The sequence below is a fragment of the Notothenia rossii genome (assembly GCF_949606895.1).
Source record: "Notothenia rossii genome assembly, chromosome: 12".
Lineage (NCBI taxonomy): Eukaryota > Metazoa > Chordata > Actinopteri > Perciformes > Nototheniidae > Notothenia > Notothenia rossii.
The window spans coordinates 15,583,326-15,602,219 of record NC_136911.1 but is presented as its reverse complement, the minus strand read 5'-3'; the positions used below and the strand labels follow the sequence as shown (position 1 = coordinate 15,602,219).

The 18,894-nt window shown below is 39.3% G+C and overlaps 1 protein-coding gene across 1 annotated transcript in view; it reads left to right on the top strand.

The window, feature by feature from the left end:
* Positions 1 to 18,036, top strand: part of tmx3b (thioredoxin related transmembrane protein 3b) — a 30,727-nt gene extending 12,691 nt beyond the window's left edge. The window contains exons 11-16 of the mRNA XM_079662167.1: positions 2,609 to 2,666; positions 2,882 to 2,935; positions 6,234 to 6,290; positions 9,566 to 9,695; positions 11,085 to 11,153; positions 15,055 to 18,036. Coding sequence (XP_079518293.1) covers positions 2,609 to 2,666; positions 2,882 to 2,935; positions 6,234 to 6,290; positions 9,566 to 9,695; positions 11,085 to 11,153; positions 15,055 to 15,336 — 650 coding nt within the window. The 3' untranslated portion in view covers positions 15,337 to 18,036. The remainder of the gene's footprint in view (positions 1 to 2,608; positions 2,667 to 2,881; positions 2,936 to 6,233; positions 6,291 to 9,565; positions 9,696 to 11,084; positions 11,154 to 15,054) is intronic.
* Positions 18,037 to 18,894: the final 858 nt, after the last annotated feature.

Here is an 18,894-nt window from a genome sequence, read left to right as displayed (position 1 = left end):
AGAGGGATTAATGATTGTGGTCTTGCAACAGTGGGATCCCTGTCACATGTTATTTATGGACTTGAACTGACAAAGTACACAGGGACAGCCGTTTGAACCTCTTTTGACTTTGAATAAACAGTAAGAATAACGGGTTACGTGCATTCATGTTACCATATTTAACAAATGATACATGGACTTATGCAATCATGTGTAATGTCACTATTCAGCAGGTTTCATGATCAACAAAAGTAGTTAAATCTTACAACAAAGATGTTATGAAACAAAAACTCATTTCTGGTATCATAAAATCACCAAAATGAGTTTGCTTTCCAAAAAACTACGCACCACAGATTACTTGAACGCGGATGGAGGAATAACTTTTTCAAACCGTTTTGGTTGTTTGGTTAGCACCAGAGTTTGATCGACAGCCCAAAATAAACCACCCTCACCGGGAGAACTGTTTGTATTAATCAATCTGAACAGGTTAGGTGTGAAAGCCCCCTTGACTTGCTCCTGTAAAAAGCTCTTTGTACAAAATACCACCATTAACTGTGGCTATGATAGCAAAGTCTATCACTTTGAGGTTTAGACCGTGTTGCTCTAGTGCTCAAATGTGCATACACTGTCTCTCCCACAGGAAATATAAGCTCGAGTGAAATACAAACTGTCTCTTAAACGGCAGTAAATTGATGCTCAGCGTACAGAAAAGCGGTGCTTTCTAATATTAGCTGCAGCATATTACTTCTTTATGTGCAGTTGACTGAGAGAAATGACACAGTATGGGCGGTTGGATTTGTTGCTGATGTGGCTTATTAAAGATGACAAAGTCCGTATCTTCAGCCTAAATAACATTTAGATTAAAGTGACTTTGTGAAAACAGAGCAGGATGTTCCAGTCTTTTCAATCAAGTGTTAAGTTTCATGTCCTTGGGCTCATTTTGCCGTGCAGGAGAGACATTTTAAAGCATCGTCCCACACAAGTCTGTGTCCATATGTTCAAATGGCAGTGTGACTGAAATCAATGAATACTCTCAAGCTGGAATTTAGATCTTTTTATGAGTCCGAATTGAAGGGACAGAAGGCAGGCAGACAGAGGCAGGCGTGGATAAGTGGCTTATTGAACATCTATTTGACAGATTCAACGGTTTTGTTTACTTTGTGATGTATAGGCAGATTAGAAGGCTGATTTTCAGGGGCAGAGAGTGGAACGTTTCTCCGATAACAAGGAAAACAAACCACCCCTTTGGAAAAGACACTACTCAGCATCCATTTAACAGCATTGTTAAAGTAATGTACAAAACCACAGTGAAAGAGGGTCACGATTACCCCAAAAACAAATACAAGTTTGACTTTTGGTGTCAATCTTTCTTAAGATTTGTATTGACATCATCAAATGTTCTGCATAACATCACTGAATGTGAAACTCACAACAGTCAAATCGACTCAGTTAGCTGGATAAACAAAACGGTCCATAAACCTATGAATTAGAACATTTGCTGATCCGGTCTATAAATACACTTTAAACACATTTAAAGAAATATGATCAGGCGAGTTGTTAGAAGGATGTCTTGTGAATTTGATTACAACACTTCACAGTGAAGGGTGTGAGTGCTATTGGCTATTTCTTCAAGCTTTTACAGGAATACCTTTTAAAAATAACTGTTTTAAATGATTATTCATACACTAGAGGTCTTAGAAACTGAAAATCTATGGGTATTATAAATGGTTTTATCACTCAAATAAAGTCCAACAAAAAAAGCCAGGAAAGCCAATCGAATCATTGAAGAAGTAGTCCCCTTTTTTGAAACCTTAGATGTTGGCAATGTATTCAGTTGGAATGAATGTGGCTCATTGGGTTCTGTAGTTAAGCAGCATAGCAGAAGGGATCTATTTTTTAAAGGATGCAGCCACAACAACAGAACATTTTGTGCACCTAGCACTACAAAGAGTCAATTATGCATATTTTTGCAGGTTGTATTCTCTTGAAAGAAAAACAGCATACATAAACAATTTGTTACTGTATTCATAGAGCAATACAATCGACTTTTATAGGAATGATATGATGAGTTGAATATTTAGGAGTATTCTCCTACTTTAGCTCTCGAACACATTAAACGTTTAAATGTTTGTTTCTGTGGCTTAAGCTTCTCTTCCTTTTTCACAATGCATACCACAATCAGTATCTGCAAGGTGACATTTGTTATTTGTTGTCATGATACAAGGTTGTCCAATTCCTTTACATAACCTCAGGCCTTGCACCCATTACTGGCCACCAGGGGGCAGGCTGGTACCCTCATCCGAGAAACAAGGGGTTATCTAGCTTACAACCAAGTCAAACGAGTCAACACACCTTTTGAGTTGTATAATAGTAGACCTATTTGTCCGTTTTTATTTTTGAATGGCACAGAAAAAGCTCTTCCACCAGAAATTGACCACTTGATCGACCAAGTAGAAAGCCTAAGCTAGCTTAATGTTCGAGTGGTGATTGAATAAAGCGATCTCTGTCTTTCTCCTCTTCGGTGGAGAGGAGAGGAGATTTTTCTCCTCCAGAGCCTCTTATCTGCCTGCCATTGTCTTCTCACCTTCTTTCTGTGTGTGTGATTAGTAATCCCTGTCTTCCACCACAGGCAAATTGGTGGCGATAGCAATCATCGATGAGAAGGACCCCACAGAGGATAGTAGCAGGTATAAAGAACAGTGAAATTTAAAAAAGCTTGGCTCAAGATGAATTGCTTCCACTGTTTACATTTTAGTTCAAGTTCCTTCAAGTATAAGATAAGACTTGCTGTTTATTGTTTGGATTTTTCCACAAATTACAGGCATCCGTCTGAAGAAGAAAGAATAAAGGTTAGACCTCGACTCATGTGGTGTTTTCTCTCTCTCTTCTCATTTGCTTTTAGATTAAAGACCTTGATTCAGAGGGTGGCGAAGGAATACAGAGAACATTTTAACAGGTGAGGCACGGATACGCCATGAGGTCAAAGATGAATATAAGATTCACACATTTATTCGCGGATGGTGCACTCACTAGGGAGCACCGCCTGTCTTTTCACAAGCAACTTTACGCCTTTGCTAGGGCATGCCTGTTATCTCCGAGTCTCAGTAGAAAGGTAATTATGCAAAATGTCAGCTTCCAAATATAGGTGTTCTTTTCAGCTGTCAGTCAAAAACTCAGCTCGCTTGGTATAACTGCATAATTTTCAGTTTTCTCCAGCTCCAATCGTGCAATAACAATTGGATATGAGCCTTTGTGTTACAGTTCCGCCTTGCTCAACCTTTACACTCACCGGAGAGGAACCAATTAAACAAGACTTTGAATACAAAGAGGAAATACACTTTTAAATGTGTCATTTCGCAACTGTATTATAGTTATTTTCGCTGTTAGTGGACTGTAAAGGTTGCTAAGGCAGACGGTAGAAAATGGAGATGATGCAAAAGCACAGACACTTAAATGTTTAACTTTAGGCTCCTGAAACACCTGCTGTGATTCAGTGTCGGCAGCTAGTAAAGAAAACATGTCGAATTTGAATCGGCTAAAGTCGCTAAAAGACCATCTTTTATCACTCCCCGCGGGGCGAAAGGTGACATCCTTTAAAGGATTCATAGAAAAAAAAGTATCACATTTTCATCATTATGTTGCTTTTAAGTTCCTCACTGTGCCCCGTCATTGACCATGTTGCTTCATCAGAGAGTTTTTTTTAGGTATACCTCTCAAACCGCCATGATCAAAGCGTTTCTCTCTCTCCAGGCATTCCCATTAGGACCGATTGAATTACACAGCTCCCTGTCCTCTATTGAACTACTATCCGCCACGCAGCTCTGTGCTTTTTTTTTTGTGTGAAGACTTTTGAGTTTCGGAATCCCTACTGAGATCAGAGATGCCTGCAGTGCTCTGACACACCTAAACGCTACTTGTAATTACAAGTTCTTCAGCGACGCCCCCGGTGATGGGCGGCGGCAAATCATAAAGTCAACAGATCACAGGTGCTGACTGACGTTTAAATGCGTCGACGTCGTTTGATGCAGTCATATGTCGTGCTAACATTTTGACAGAACAATATATGTAAATCAAGAACTAGTGTGTGTGTGTGTGTGTGTGTGTGTGTGGTTGTGTGTGTGTGGAAAGGCACTTGACTACATCACACCTGTGGGAAAGTCAGTTAGTGGGTGTGTTGCTCTTGAATTCTGCACCATTCCTTATTGTGTTGGCATTTACGTGTGACATTTGATGCAACAAGACTGGACAAGATGAAACCTTGTTAACTGAGAGTTTCTCACAAACGCTAACCTTTGACTTCCTGTCCATAACCTTTCCACATGCTTTTACCTGTCAAAGGCATTCAGAACATCTTAAAGCACACGTTACCTTTTATGTTTTAAAAGGTTATATTTATGGAATCCACAGGACTCCATTCTGTAGTTCTCCTCAATGCTACAGAGCTTCATCGTGTCTTTCAGCATTTTGTTTTGGCTTTCTACTTGGCAACTTTACTGTTTTTGTGCTGTATTAAATGCAAATCCCCTAAACCCAGAGTATGCTACCTGCAACTGAACAGCCTGATATCTTTGAAGGCCAAAACAAAAGCTAAAGGTATGTTTATGCCGTTAAACTTTTCGTTAACACGTTTCTCTTATCAACTTTACAAGGTCAACGTTGCATTTACATTTTGTTGTGCTGTGATTGGCCAAAATAAATAAATAAATATTGGTATAAGAATATTTTAAAGCTACTACCCACATGGTAGTATTATGGATAATACCCAGCAATGCAAGCCAATAGGCTATCCAGGCTTTTTTTTTAAACAGCAAAGTGTGCTCTCTGGCCATCTGAGTTATTTGAAAGATTTCTAAATATATTACAGAAAGTTGCTTTAATATTGTATGTTGTGATCTGTGTATGTGATTGATTTCTCTTCCTATACCCTTGTGTTTGTTATATTTTTTCAAAAGATACAGTTTTCACACGTAGTGTTGAGAGCTTAGAACTTCATTGTGATGAATGACATGGTTTTCCTTGAAGACCATCATTGTGTATTATAAACAACCTTCTCTATGTTGGCAATATAATGCTGTTTACCATGACACCCACTTTCCCTGGAATATAAATTCTGTAAATCTGCCTTTAGAAAACACTCTTTTCATGAGAACCACATGGCGCGTCCGATAACGTCAATAAAAATGACATTCAGTTGTACAAATCCATCGAGTTAAATGAGTAGCAGACACTTAAGCATTTACCATTGGGAACATTTAGAACAAATCTCCAACTCTTGTGCATTCTTGCTCCATGCCTCTTCTCACATAAACGTTTCTGAGTCATTTGACTCGCCCTTCTTGGCCGGTTTGCTCAAAAGCCTTGCCAAGAAATGTCAGTGGGAGTGGGAAAATGGACATTCATGGGAAACGGATCTGTGAATATTGTTCGAATTGATAATGTAGAGGAATTCACATTTTGTGTGTCCCAGAAGTTGAATATTTTTGATGAGCTTTATTCCCAGTCACTATTGTCAGCACTATTAAACCTAACAAAGAGTGATGTAATATTGCCTTTCACTGGAGTTATGATATAGTCTTCATAATGGTGTCATTGATATACTGTAAGGGCAGGCGGTATTTTGAAGCACCCTGGGGGACAAAAGCGCGAGATGTAGCTATACGAATATAATATACATGTAGAGGCCCTATAATCAGTCATTCATTGAAAGTCACTGGCTTTTTCCTGGACTTGTGCAACCGCCTCCCCCACACTTTCCTAGTCTTCCCACAATACACTCTGCCAGACATACTGCAGCACAATGAGATACAAATTGAATTCCTCCTACCGCCTTATCATTTAGATAAATCACCTGAGTCTTTTCTGTGGTGGGGAAAAGATGAGGAGAAATGGTAGACAGCAAAGGACGGAGCTTTGGGGATATTTTTTTTCTCTTTCTGCCATGACAAAATCTAATTTTTTCTCATAGCAGAAACATGCTATTGTATTCAAGGTGCTGTCAAATTTGTGGGTGTAGGTTCTTATTTTTATGGAGTCCGCTAAGGAAGGGAAAAACGCTTTGGGAATTGTGCTGTGTTGCATGTTTATATCAATATGTATTATCATTTATGACAATGGGTATCAAATGCCGAAAAATACATAAGAAAGAAATAACATCAAAATAAATACTTTTAAAAAAGGAAGGAGAAAATATGTATGTTGTACAGTAAGTTGTTTTTGCTATTTACTCATTCCACTGCTTTGTCTTCCCTCTACAGAGACTTCCAGTTTGGCCACATGGATGGGAACGACTACATTAACAGCCTCATTATGGGGTGAGTGTTTCAAATCCAGCCCACCTCTCTCTTTTCATGTTAGCCTGCTCTTTTTCTCTACCTCATATTACCTTCTGTCAGCTGCTTATGCAGCGCGGGACTGACTTGTAATGCCAGCCGCTGCCATTAAAGATGCTCTCTTGTGGAGAAGTCAATTACACAAACTGTCATTTCTTTTTGTAGTGCTCTTGGAGATATAAACCCATCACACTCGCATATGATATGAAAAAAAGCTTCCCACAAATCTGCTTGTGCAAGTACATTATAGTGGGTGGATTATATGAGGAATATACGGGTAAGGCTATGCATGGATTAGATCTATAGCGGCCATGTGTCTTAATAACTTGTCAAAGGGCAGCACTAATGATACAGAGCCAAGCCGCCTGTTGGTGTGTTGGGCTATGAGGTGGGGGGACCTGCTGCTGCTGACATCACACACTTTTAATTAGACAGAACCCCGCTAGTGTTACAGGGCTGTAGTAGTCGGCGTGTCGGTTTTGTACCCACTAAAGTACAGTGTCTAATTATGTGTGTTGTGTGTGTGAGAATCTCTGAGCGTAATGGACCGCTTCAGGATGTTATTTTAATTTGAGCATTTTATTGTTTGTATAAGGGAGATTACAGCAGACACGGTTGTTTAAGTCCTGTGTAATTAAAAGTAGCGGTAAGTACAGTCGGAGACATGTTGGAAATATTACAACAACAGACTCCTGGTGCACGGCTGACACGAGACAGGCACCGTTTTGTATTGTAAGAATAAAAGAGGTGATTAGCCTTCCTAATTTTGTATTAGTTGATACAATATGTATTTGCCGGGCTCTCCAGGACTGGATTTGGCTGCTGTAGCGTGGGATTAATTGCCCTCCTTTGAGGAATAAAATCCTGGCCTGTCGATGGCCACTAATTCTCTCCCTTAGGAGGGCCAGGGAAATAAATCTGATGGCTTTTTATCCCTCTTTCTGTCATCACAGCGATTACTGTGTTCTGGCAGCCCTCTTTCTGGCGTGAGGCTGCCCCTGCCTTCACCAGAGGCACATGGAAACACTCATGAATCCACACATCCACACATATACAACATGAGCACCACTCTAAGCCCAGGGCTGCCTCTGCATCTGTCTAAACGTTGGATTATCACTAACCCCTTATATGGAATGCGTTGTGGGCTGTAAAAAAACCTGAAGAGATGTGAGGTGACTGAAAAGTCTGTGTGAAGGGGAGAGTTGTAATCATAGAATGTGAATGAATACAAAGAACACTGTAATACCAACTGGCAATGTGTGACAATTGCATGTTTCAGCTCACAAACAGCAGTATACATACATTTAGTTTACAGATTTAAATATACAGTATTTCATCAAAAAGTACCAAGTTGTTCTTTTTTTAGGCGGCAGATTGATGGTCCAGGTTTTATGTATCAGTGCATCCAAAATATATTTTTCTGGACACATTGTGATAATCATTATTTCTGTTTACGGTGAGCTTTTTAATTAAGTCCTCTTGCAATAATTAAAGCCCCGAAAATGCCTCCAGTAACAAAAACGTGGAGAAGACAACATTAATGAATTGCTGATAATGAGCCAGTCTCAAAAACAACAACATTAAAATACCCCAAAAGGATTGGACTACAAATAGATTTTAATATTGTTCAGCAGGATCAGCTTTAAATTGAATGTGCTTTGTGTTCCTATGTTCTGTGTTTATGCTTCTTATCTAACTCTCAGCATAAAGCAAACCACTTTAGTTTTTTAAGGAAAAGTGCAATTATGCTTATGCTAAGCTAAAGACCTCCTGTTTTGTACCGTACTACTAGATTTTAATATTGAGGGGTCATGATATAAGTATTGTCAATAACATAACCCAAACATTATATCATGTTAGTTATACACGCATGATAATATTGTGTTAATAATCCAGCGTATAATAAATATAAATAAATAATAATAAAGTGTGAAAATATGGTTACAATCCCTCTACACCACTAAAAATGTATATATTCATAGTACAATAATGTTGTTAATAAAATCTGATATTGTGACCGCCTTAAAATTGTTCTTTTAATATCAAAACAAACATGCATTAAATCCGAATAATTCTATAACGATAATAATAATGGAAAAAGATAATCCCCCTAATTATACAGTATGGCAGCTGGTTTTGGCAGTGGTGAGGGAAATGACTTGAATATGTCTTTCCTGCCAGCTATAATTCTATACAGTACAGTATATGAGCCTTCATTATGGGTTGCAAACCCCCAGCCGTCACCACCTACAGAGGTGGATAGGCTAATCCATATTTACTTTAAATGGGTGCCATCTGTTGGAGTGGGCTGGATGTCAGGTGTACTGCGCCCTCATTGTGTGTGTGTGTGTGTGTGTGTGTGTGTGTGTGTGTGTGTGTGTGTGTGTGTGTGTGTGTGTGTGTGTGTGTGTGTGTGTGTGTGTGTGTGTGTGTGTGTGTGTGTGTGTGTGTGTGTGTGTGTGTGTGTGTGTGTGTGTGTGTGTGTGTGTGTGTGTGTGTGTGTGTGTGTGTGTGTGTGTGTGTGTGTGGAGGCGTTGATGACTCTTCCGCATTGGTGTGTGTTTGCACTCCTGATCGCAGCATGGGGACAGTGATGGATGCGTGTGTGAGCAATTTGTTGCCGGGTTGAGTAACACTGCAGGGGTGTGAGGTGTCGTGATGGACCGTGTATATGTGTGTGTTCTAAGCATTGGGATACCTTATCTAAGCCAAGGGTTTGGTGCTGTGCGAGACGCCGGAAGAGGGATTGCCTGTTTATATGACCTTGTTCGCTATCGCACTGTGTTTTGTAATTCCTCTGCTGATTTGTGGAAATAAGTGGACTGGGGAGTGTGCAGTGTCTCTGTATACGTCTTGTATGTGTCTCAGTATGGATGCTTTCCTCTGGACTCCCAGCAATTCACTTGTCAGCAGCAATTTGTAAAGGTCTCTTTAACTGTGACCGTTACAGACCCATAAAGCCCCTGAGTGGCGCACTGTATGCATAAAAGATAGAAGAAATGCCACTCTAAAATAGGCCTTCGCCTTTTTCCTCAGACAGAAAAAAACCCCTCCTCTCTTAGAAATAATGCTCATGGGAAAAGTTAGGTTGCTCTGAGTACAAAGGGTTTGTTTATCTTGCTACTTTATTCTCTCTGTTGCAATCTCCTCTTGAAAGGAATCACAATTTGTTCCGATCTAACGATGCACTTTGATAACGGCAGTCCAAGGCGCCGGGGTTAGGAAGATTAAAAGCTGTGTTTCCTGTTTTTCCTCAGCGAGGTGACGGTGCCCTCCGTTATCATCCTCAACACATCCAACGAGCAGTACTTCCTGCCCGGCGAGCCCATCGAGACCATGGAGCAGCTGGTCCAGTTCATCAACGGCGTTTTGAACGGTTCTGCACAGGTCCAGATCTTCTCCTCTTCCCCCCCTCCGCTGCTTTCTGTTTATGCATTCAGCTCAGAGTAGCCCCTTGCCCTCCCTTCCCTGCATGTTGTCCCATTGTAATCACACCAGTGGTCTCCATTAATCAGGCATGTTGTCTTGCATTTTAAGTCCATTGTCCTAGCAGATGAGGCATTTTTTTTGTAATCTCCTTTTGCATGTTTCTATTTCATACTGTTGCCCTTCCTGAATGGATTACCTATAATAATTTTTTCAAACACTGAGATTAAACCATAACTCTGTAATCTGGAAATAAAATGTCATCTCTTTCCTCTACTGAAGTCACCACATGCATTAAACCATAAGCCAAACAGCCAGAGGTCTTGTCCTATTCTTTCTTGGAAAACATTGACAGGACCTCTGGCTGTTTGGCCCGGCTATTTTTTGCTTGGTAAAACAAACCTCCTCCCACCAAAAAAAGCAGCCACGGAAACCTCCATGTTTCTGCAGTCCGATTGAAACCAAGGACAGTTTCCGTGTCTTCCTGTCATGCCTGTAAAATCTACCATGAGGCTTGTTGGTGCTTCATGTAGAAATACACAAAGTAATGGACACTGGACAGAAAAATTGTAAAAGCTAGATTTCATGGGCGTCTTATCCTTTCTTGGGGAAACACGAAAAGCTGATTTATTTTTTTCCTGTTGAGTCCCGAACAACACATTTGCATAAATCTCCCATGCTGATTCTAAGGGAATTCCTAAAAAAAAGCATCTCCTTTTCCCAGATTTCTGCTCTTGTGGTACATAGGCAAGCTTCAGTTTCCCGCTTTCTATCCTTTGCGATAAGAAGGCATCTACAATGCCATACAAATGTTTGATAAAACTTCTCAAACTACTTATGCAGTCCTCGCACGGCATAAACATAGGTCTATGCAACAGCTGCTTCCACGAAAGAAAAAACACATCCCATTTCAGCGCACTCACAGTAGTCCTGCTCAGTCAGTGCTCACTAATTGGCCATCCTGATGAATTAGCGCCGGGACAGATCACCCATTGGCTACCCAGGTGCTGTTGCTCACAAATGAGCTCAGACAGAGAACTGCTGGACTGAGTAAACTAGAAGCTGGTCATTTGTGCAGAGAAGCGGCTAATTAAACAATATTTTAAATGTCTGGGATGTACTACTGACCATTAAGTCCTGGATAACTGGGAGCATACTGCGTGAGTAGTTTGAGAAGTTTTAATTGACAAATTGATAATTGTTGTGTTAATTAGGGATTGTCCCTAACTCCTTCTATCAAATGGTTTAACATATAATACACAGTAACTCATCAGAATACCTTTATTAGTCCCACAGAGGGGAAATGTACATCATCCGTCTGTATTAAATAAATGGTGTGTCTCCCTGCAGGCGAATGGAGGTGACGGCTTCATTCAGAGGATCAAACGTGTGGCCTTCGATGCCAGATCCACCATTATGGTAAGTTGTTGAGTTTCTTTTAAGTAGCAACAGTACACGAAGAACATTTCCCAAGCACAATGTCACTGAAATACAATAATGTGTCATATCATAATCATATTTTTATTATTATTTGGTTATTTAGGTTAGGTTCATTTAAACCAAACCAACCCAGAACAATTTGCACAATAGCTGTTTTGCACAATTATAATGTATATTCAATCCAATGCCATTATGTGACGATGTTATATTTCTATATATTCCTGTAGCCTAGTGAGACGACTGAGTACTCAATTTGTCTTATTGTATCTTTTTAACTTGCCTAACCCTTTACAATGCTGCTGGAACCAAATCATTTCCTATTTTTTGGATGAATAAAGTATATATCTATCTATCTAATTGCAAAATAGGTCAAAACATGTTCCTCATCAGAATACCGCATCATGAGTTTCACTGAAAACGGCAATAGAAAATATTTTAACAAATTCAGGTTTACCTTTTTTGACTCGATTAAATCTTTAAAACTCACATATTTCAGATATATTTAGTTTTATTTTACGAGTTTATTTTCTGTAGATATTAGAGAGGGTATACATATAGGTAAACTGCCATTCATTGAATGTTATGGCCACTTGGAATCAGTGCAATAAAGCCTACAAATAAAGTTAAGACAAAGCTAATAAGGCAATTTGTTTGACCTAACGACATTTGCATAAATATGGAGTTGAGGTTCTGAAGAAAAAGCAATAATAGTGAACAAAGAAATGACCAAAACAATGAGCTGAAAGATTCTAAAACACTCATAAACTAAAGACAAACCACAAATTCAGGTGAGATATCTTTTTAAGGGTTTGTCTGTATGACAATTCACATTACGCTTTGTCATTGGTCCACTGTTGATTAAAAAAAGAAAGTATTCCTGAGTATCAGCCTAATATTATTATTCCCATCTTGATTTACTACGGTAACCTGCTGCCCAACCCAAACACCATTCATTTTTACGATGCTCCTGAACACCTTGTACTTGTTTTTATGCTTCACACCATGCCTCACCTTGTCAGTGTTTGCCAATTTAGGTAAAATACTGTATATTGCAAATGCCCAGGAGCCCTGCTCTTTCCCCGTCCAAGAAAAACAACATTCAGAGGACAAGACTGGGAGAACGGCCCAGAATATGCAATGTAGGCAGAAAACACTTTACGGGAAAAGAGAATCAGGAAACACAGCAGCAGGATGAGGTGGAGTGAAGACAAGTAGACAGGGTCAGGAGGGTGAACGTGCTTCTCCTCCCACTTTGACTCTAAGTACTTGGTTCTTTTAAGGCAACTGGTGTTTTTTTTTTCTACTACGGGTGTGATGGGAATGTAAATACAGCTGTGTTGTACTGTAACCACAGATAAAGCCGTCCTTAAAGGGATGTGGAGAACTCTTAAAGGAAAATTATAGATGTTATTCTGGAAGAGGTGGAAAATTGAAGGTATAGCGACTTCTAGAAGTTGACCTTGAAGTGAGAAGAATGTTTTTATTGAATGTTTTAACTTTTAAGTTGTCAGATCCGGTTTCATAGTTCATATCAGTGGAACGATTTTATACAAAAAAAATTATTCTGAGCTGTATAAGAACAAAGTGTGCAGGGTTTTATTTGTTTCTCATTAGCAGCTCCACAAGAGTAAGTAACCTACATTCGGAGGGCTTGTCTTAAACCTTTATTTTCTTCTTCCTTTCTTAAATGTGATGAGATGCATGCATCAGCACGGTGTCTCGATATGATACGAAGCAGAAAGGCAGCAGCTATCACCTTGTCCCCGGAGAGCCTATCTGAATGCACGTCTGACAGGAGCATGAGGAAGCAGCCACATTAACCGCTATGACTCATTACCAGCTGTGTTAGCATAGCATACCCATCTCTACCTCATCTAGCATCACACGGCACCGGCAATTACCATCCCTCTTCCTGTGGCAATGACTGGAGGCAACATGAATATTTCTCTTCTTCTCAGCTCGGTGCCTGACAGAAGTTGTGACCGAATACTCCCTTCTAGGTACATTGTCTCTGATGTATCCTGCTATACTAAAGCCAAATGACTCATTTGTCACCAAGATCATTTAAAGAGGAAGTTGTCCTTCAGTGACTCGGACATTGTTGTGCCCGCGGGGATCGTGTTTCGCGGTAGTGGAGTGTCCCAGAAATGTTACATTTTCTATGCAGGTTCAGGGAGACATGGATGTGATTGAGCTGTTTGAGCAGTTACTGTATTTTCATCTATCTGATCCTTGGGGATTAATGCAGAGGCACTTTCATTTACCGGAAACTCAATTATATTGATTCTACAGGTTATAAGTGAAGAGGAAAAATATAGAATACTTTATTTTACTGAAGAAAAAACGGTCATTCACAACATATGCAGCTCATATACACAAAGCTACAGATGTTTGTGTTTTTTTTTTACTGTGTAGCAAGGACGTGTAAGCCTATTAGAACCGAACATATTTTCAGACAGACTTGTTTATGAAGTTGGTCCTCTGCCTGAGTTTGAAAAAGTGATATTTCTCTCTTTATTTCAGTTCAAACTGAATGTTCAATACACCAAAGGATTACAGATAAAAGGGTAACACTCTTCAGTTTGGTCATCAGTGTAAAACAAAATAAAAGCAAACAAGACAGCACATTACAAGACGGAACACCACAGTGTAATATAATACAGACATTGCGAAAATACATGACAGAAATGTAATTAATGCTTAAATATGAAAGCCTGCCCGAGTTTCTGCAAATGATTTGTGACCTGCCTTCTAAACACTCTCACAAAGCTTAATGGCAGAATGCAAATGAATGAATAAATGAATGAATACAAAATGCACAGTCTCCACTGAAACAGTAAAAGGCTTCCTGCAATTTTTCTCACAAACACATTTGGATCTCTAAATAGGATTTTGAATTCACTCAACCCTAATAGCTTAGGCTCTTTACTCTTGTAAACACTGGCTGTTTAGAGACACATAACCCCTTTATTAAACAGCCTGATAACTCACTTCACGTTTGTGCTGTTTTATGCTAAAGATACACTGTGAAAGTGACACAATTGTCAGAAAATCTATTGGCAACTATTTGGATCTTTTAAGTGAAAAATGTACTTTTACTTTTTAAAGAGGAACAATTATGCTCAATTTCAGGTACATATTTTTTGTATTCTGTGCCTCTACTCCTTTCACCCTCTGTCTGAAACCAGAGCCCAGTGTGCTCTGATTGGTTAGCTGTCCGGCTCTGTTGTGATTGGTCAACCTCTTAGACATGCCCCTCCCTCACATACAATGTGTTCTCTAGAGCGCAAGCCACAAGAAGTATGAGTGTTACACAGACGTCACAATTATCATTATTATTATATAATTACAGGATTAAACAAAGGATTCCCACCATGCATTTCAGGTAGAGTGTGTGGGAGAGAAACTCCCTCTGGAGGGAATTGTGGATTTGAGCCTTTGCAAACCATTTACATGCACCAAAACATATAGAACACACAACAAGAAAGGGAAAATGCCAAAAAGCATAATAAGGCCTCATTAATATAGTATATCATGTAGTGCTTTTGCTTGATTATACTTGCATACTTTTAGTTAACTAACATTTTTCATGCAGCCTTTCACTTAATAAGATTAAGCAATTTAAAGGGTTTCAAGACAATTGCAGAGTCCATTCTCATAGTGGTTTAAGTAAACAAGCTTGGATGTCTTTTCTTCTGAAATACATTTAATCGTGCAGCAAAATTCTAATATTTTCTCTCTTCTGTGCTTTCCTCATTTACTCCATTATTTCCCTCAACCCATCCCCATTGATTTTCCCTTTTTGTCTCCATATTCTCCCTCACACGTCCCCCTTTCATTGTCTTCCTTTCATCTTTTGTCTCCTGCTCTCCTACATCAGTCGGTGTTCCGCAGCTCTCCGATGCTGGGCTGCTTCCTGTTTGGCCTACCGCTGGGTGTAATTAGCCTGATGTGCTACGGCATCTGCACAGCCGAGTCAGATGATGGCTCAGATGACATGGATGCGCTCAAGAGGGAGGGCCTGACTGATGAAGAGGAGGAGGACGAGGAGGACGAGGACGAGGAGAGGCAACGCACCGCTGAGCTGGAGGGCCCCGAAGATGAAGAGAACGAAGAAGACGATGCAGGGGAGAAGGATCCCGAAGAGAAGAAAACCGATTAACACAGGGGCTCCCACCGGAGAGAGGATGAGAGGCCTAGGCAAATGCGGTGACATGAAACTCAAAGACATATCGATGTATTACTGTTCTGCTTCTTTGTTTTTCATATCACTTCCCCTCGAAGCCCCTCTAGCACAGACGGTTTCCCATCTTCCAGTTCTGTGTTTAAGGCCAGCTGCTGAGAGAAGCCATGTTTCAAAATAAAAGCTTTTTAATGATGGAGTTTAAAACATAATGTTCAAAAGAAGGAATGACTGTGAATCAAACAAACCACTTATTTATTACGATCGACCAAACGGTGGTTTACCCTTTGATGTATACCCTTTCCCATGTTGTTTTGTTACCACTTAAATGCCCCTATTATGTCCTTTTTTCCCGTTTTTTTTCTTTCAGAATCCATGTCTTGAATACATCTTGAAACTGAATACACAGAATGATTTAGTTTGCTTCCTACCTTCTACCCAAAGTGATAGATTAAAGTGTGTAGAAAAAGAAAGTGCCCAAAAAGGAACATTTGCCATAAGTCTGTGCTTTTTTGTTTTGTATGTTACTGCCTGAAAATAATTATTCTGCTTCTTCTACTTCTAGGGGTGCTAAGTGCCAAGATAGTCAAACAATTTACTTCATTTCAAACGCCAGCTACCTGTTACTGTCTATTTATGAAAATAGTTGATGAAAAAACCTAGTGGTAATGGCTATCAGTCTGTCTTATACTAGAATATGGCATATGGATATTTTTTTCAACATGAAACCTGCTCAGAATTCCTTGCGTAGAAGGTCTGTACCTGTACATCAGACAGTCATAACATGCATCAGTAGTTCCTGCAGCTTTTAGCAACTCATATTGCTCAGATAGACTGGCTCTTTCTGTTTCCTTATTTCAATCTGTCCTCCATCACTGGCTGCTATATTGAATTCAGTAGGCAGGTTGAAGTTTAAATCCTCATGCACTGAGATGTACACTGAGCGTACAAAATATGAAGCCTGTCTTCCTTCTTCTTAGTTTCATTGCTTTGTGTCAGTCATAACCCCCTATTGTTAGTTTTCTTAAGGCTCAGAAATCAATCTCAATCCTATTTTAGTTCCCTCATGACTAAAGTGTATGTTGTAGCTTGAATCAAGAAGAGGTTAGAGCTTGCTCTCGGATTCTAGTAGAAAGCTTATTTCATGAAAAGTGCACCCAGTGTAATACCATTTTTTTTTTTTAAATGCACAGTTGAGTGCATCCTGTTGGATTTTGGGGCTCCTGAGAACACCTTTCATTATATTCTATATTAAAGGTAAACCTTAAGTTAACACGAAACTCAGGTTGCAATCTTAAGATTTGATTTACAGTGGTTTCCATGGAGACAAAAGCATGTTTTCATCAACTGTTAAAAGCTCACTCGTGATTAGTGCATTAGCAAAAATAAAAATGCTTTAAAAATATTTATGCTTATTCACTTTTTGCCAAGCTTTATATAGGAAAGTTGAAGCCACTCGTGTGTCTGAAGGGAAGCATATGAACCTAGTTTTAGCAGGTGGTTAGCGTAGCTGAGCACAAACACTATGACTAAGGGAAAACAGCTATCTTGATTCTCTCAAAAGATAATATCACTTACTTTTTAAAATTACATTTCTTTTTATTGTATAGAATTGGTGTGTGTTTTCTTGTTGCCTGGATACTGACAGGGAATAGCCTATCAGGAAGTCACTGCACCTGCACATTTAACTTGGCTAACCTCCAGTAAAGCCACAATATTTTATACAATAGTGTTATTATACAGATTAAACAAACAATATATTATATTCATTAGTGAGCTGGTTGGCGTTTTTTTTCTTTCAAATATTTAATCACAGTCAAAGATTTCTTTCACCCTGTTTCCAGTCTCCTTGCTAAGCTAGGCTAAGCTAATCAGCTGCTAGCTCTGTTTGTATATCCATCAGACAGACATTTAATTGTTATCGGCAAGTAACGGTTCTTCCCAAAATGTCAAACTATTCCTCCAGAGTGGTTTGCCAGATTATTATTCACTCTGCATTTATTTTACATTATTCATATGAAACATTAATTCGTTATATTTAACATACAGTGCAGCAGAGTAATTAAAAGTTTGAAATGTGCAATGACAGTTTATAACAGGCTTTCCCTCAAGGGAACTTTAACACATGGTGATGAATGAGCATTAGCTTCATCCCTGACCTTGGGAACTGTGGCATGACTAAATCATTCTTAACTCTTAGTCCACATCTTAACTTTAGCTTGAGCTTTCAATCGCTTCTCCTATAGTCACAACTGAACTCCTATATAGACTTTGACTTAAGATGATCTTTTGCGGTTAGTTCTACATGTTTTAAGCTGTTTAAATCAATATCGTGAAAGGGTCATCTTCAATTCTCATACACGTTAAAAAAAAGTGTACAGTAGCTGAGTAATACACTTGACGATTTGTTATTCATTTCATTGTGCTTTTATAGTTCAGTAAATATTGTAACTTGATCAACTTAGGAACCTCAACCTAAGCACACCTGTTGTTTTAAATATACAGAAGTTATCTGTATTGTTACTGTGAAACTGCACTAAAGGAAACCATGCCCACGCCTTGCCTTCTGGTCTTTGTAGTTGCCTACCATTCTCTGCCAAACTTCCTCTTTGGGTTGGAATTGAGATTGTCACACTTTATTACAGGTTTGAAAGATTGAAATAAAGATTGTCCTCTTTTTTTCTGGTCGACTGTTATCTTTTGTCCATCTCATGTACATATTCTTTGCCCGTTTTCCATTTAGACAATCTATTTTTCCATCTATCTCCAATTATCACACGTATAAATGTGTTTTCCCTCCATCGACAGTATAATCCTAGGGAGAGGTGTCTCAATTATAGCAGATATAATCACATTTTTGGAGATCCCGGTTAAACCGCGCCTGATTGCTTTACTTGATGTGAAAATCATTTATTTCTTCTCTTTAGGGAATGACAGCGTTCTAAAGTCAAACTTAGATAGGCCTACGTGACTTTACATAATGAAAAATCACCAAGTCCCGGCGTACTTTCTAAAAGGCCTGACCCTTACACAATTTGAGAGAGAGAGAGGAAAGAAAATGTTGCTTTTGTGAAATTTGATAGGTTGTTTTTTAGGTCTGATAAAGCAGGAGAATGTTCATTTTCCATTGTATGTCATTTAAGGGATAAATTACCGCAAAGGGGGAGATAATATATTACTACATCAGAATCAGTGTCATTGAGTGGTGCTGATGCAAAAAGTAATTCACCGCTCAATTACCTCGCTATATATTCTGCGAATGAGTTTCATTGCGTGGCAAATGAAGGAGGCCTGCTGTCTCTTTTCTATCGGAGAAGCAACAATCTCATGCACTAGACAAGGGCAATTACACCTCGCTTCTCGTTCTGACGTAAAGGCAAGATAGTAATCATAGAGGTGTTTAATAGTGGAGGGTCGCGTGGAGGGTCAAGGCAAAATGAGAGATGGCTGGTGCTTGGAGCATGACTTTTTCAGGGGAATTCTGAGCTCCGTTTGTGTCACTCAACAATGGCTTATTAGCTTTGCTCACCATGGAAA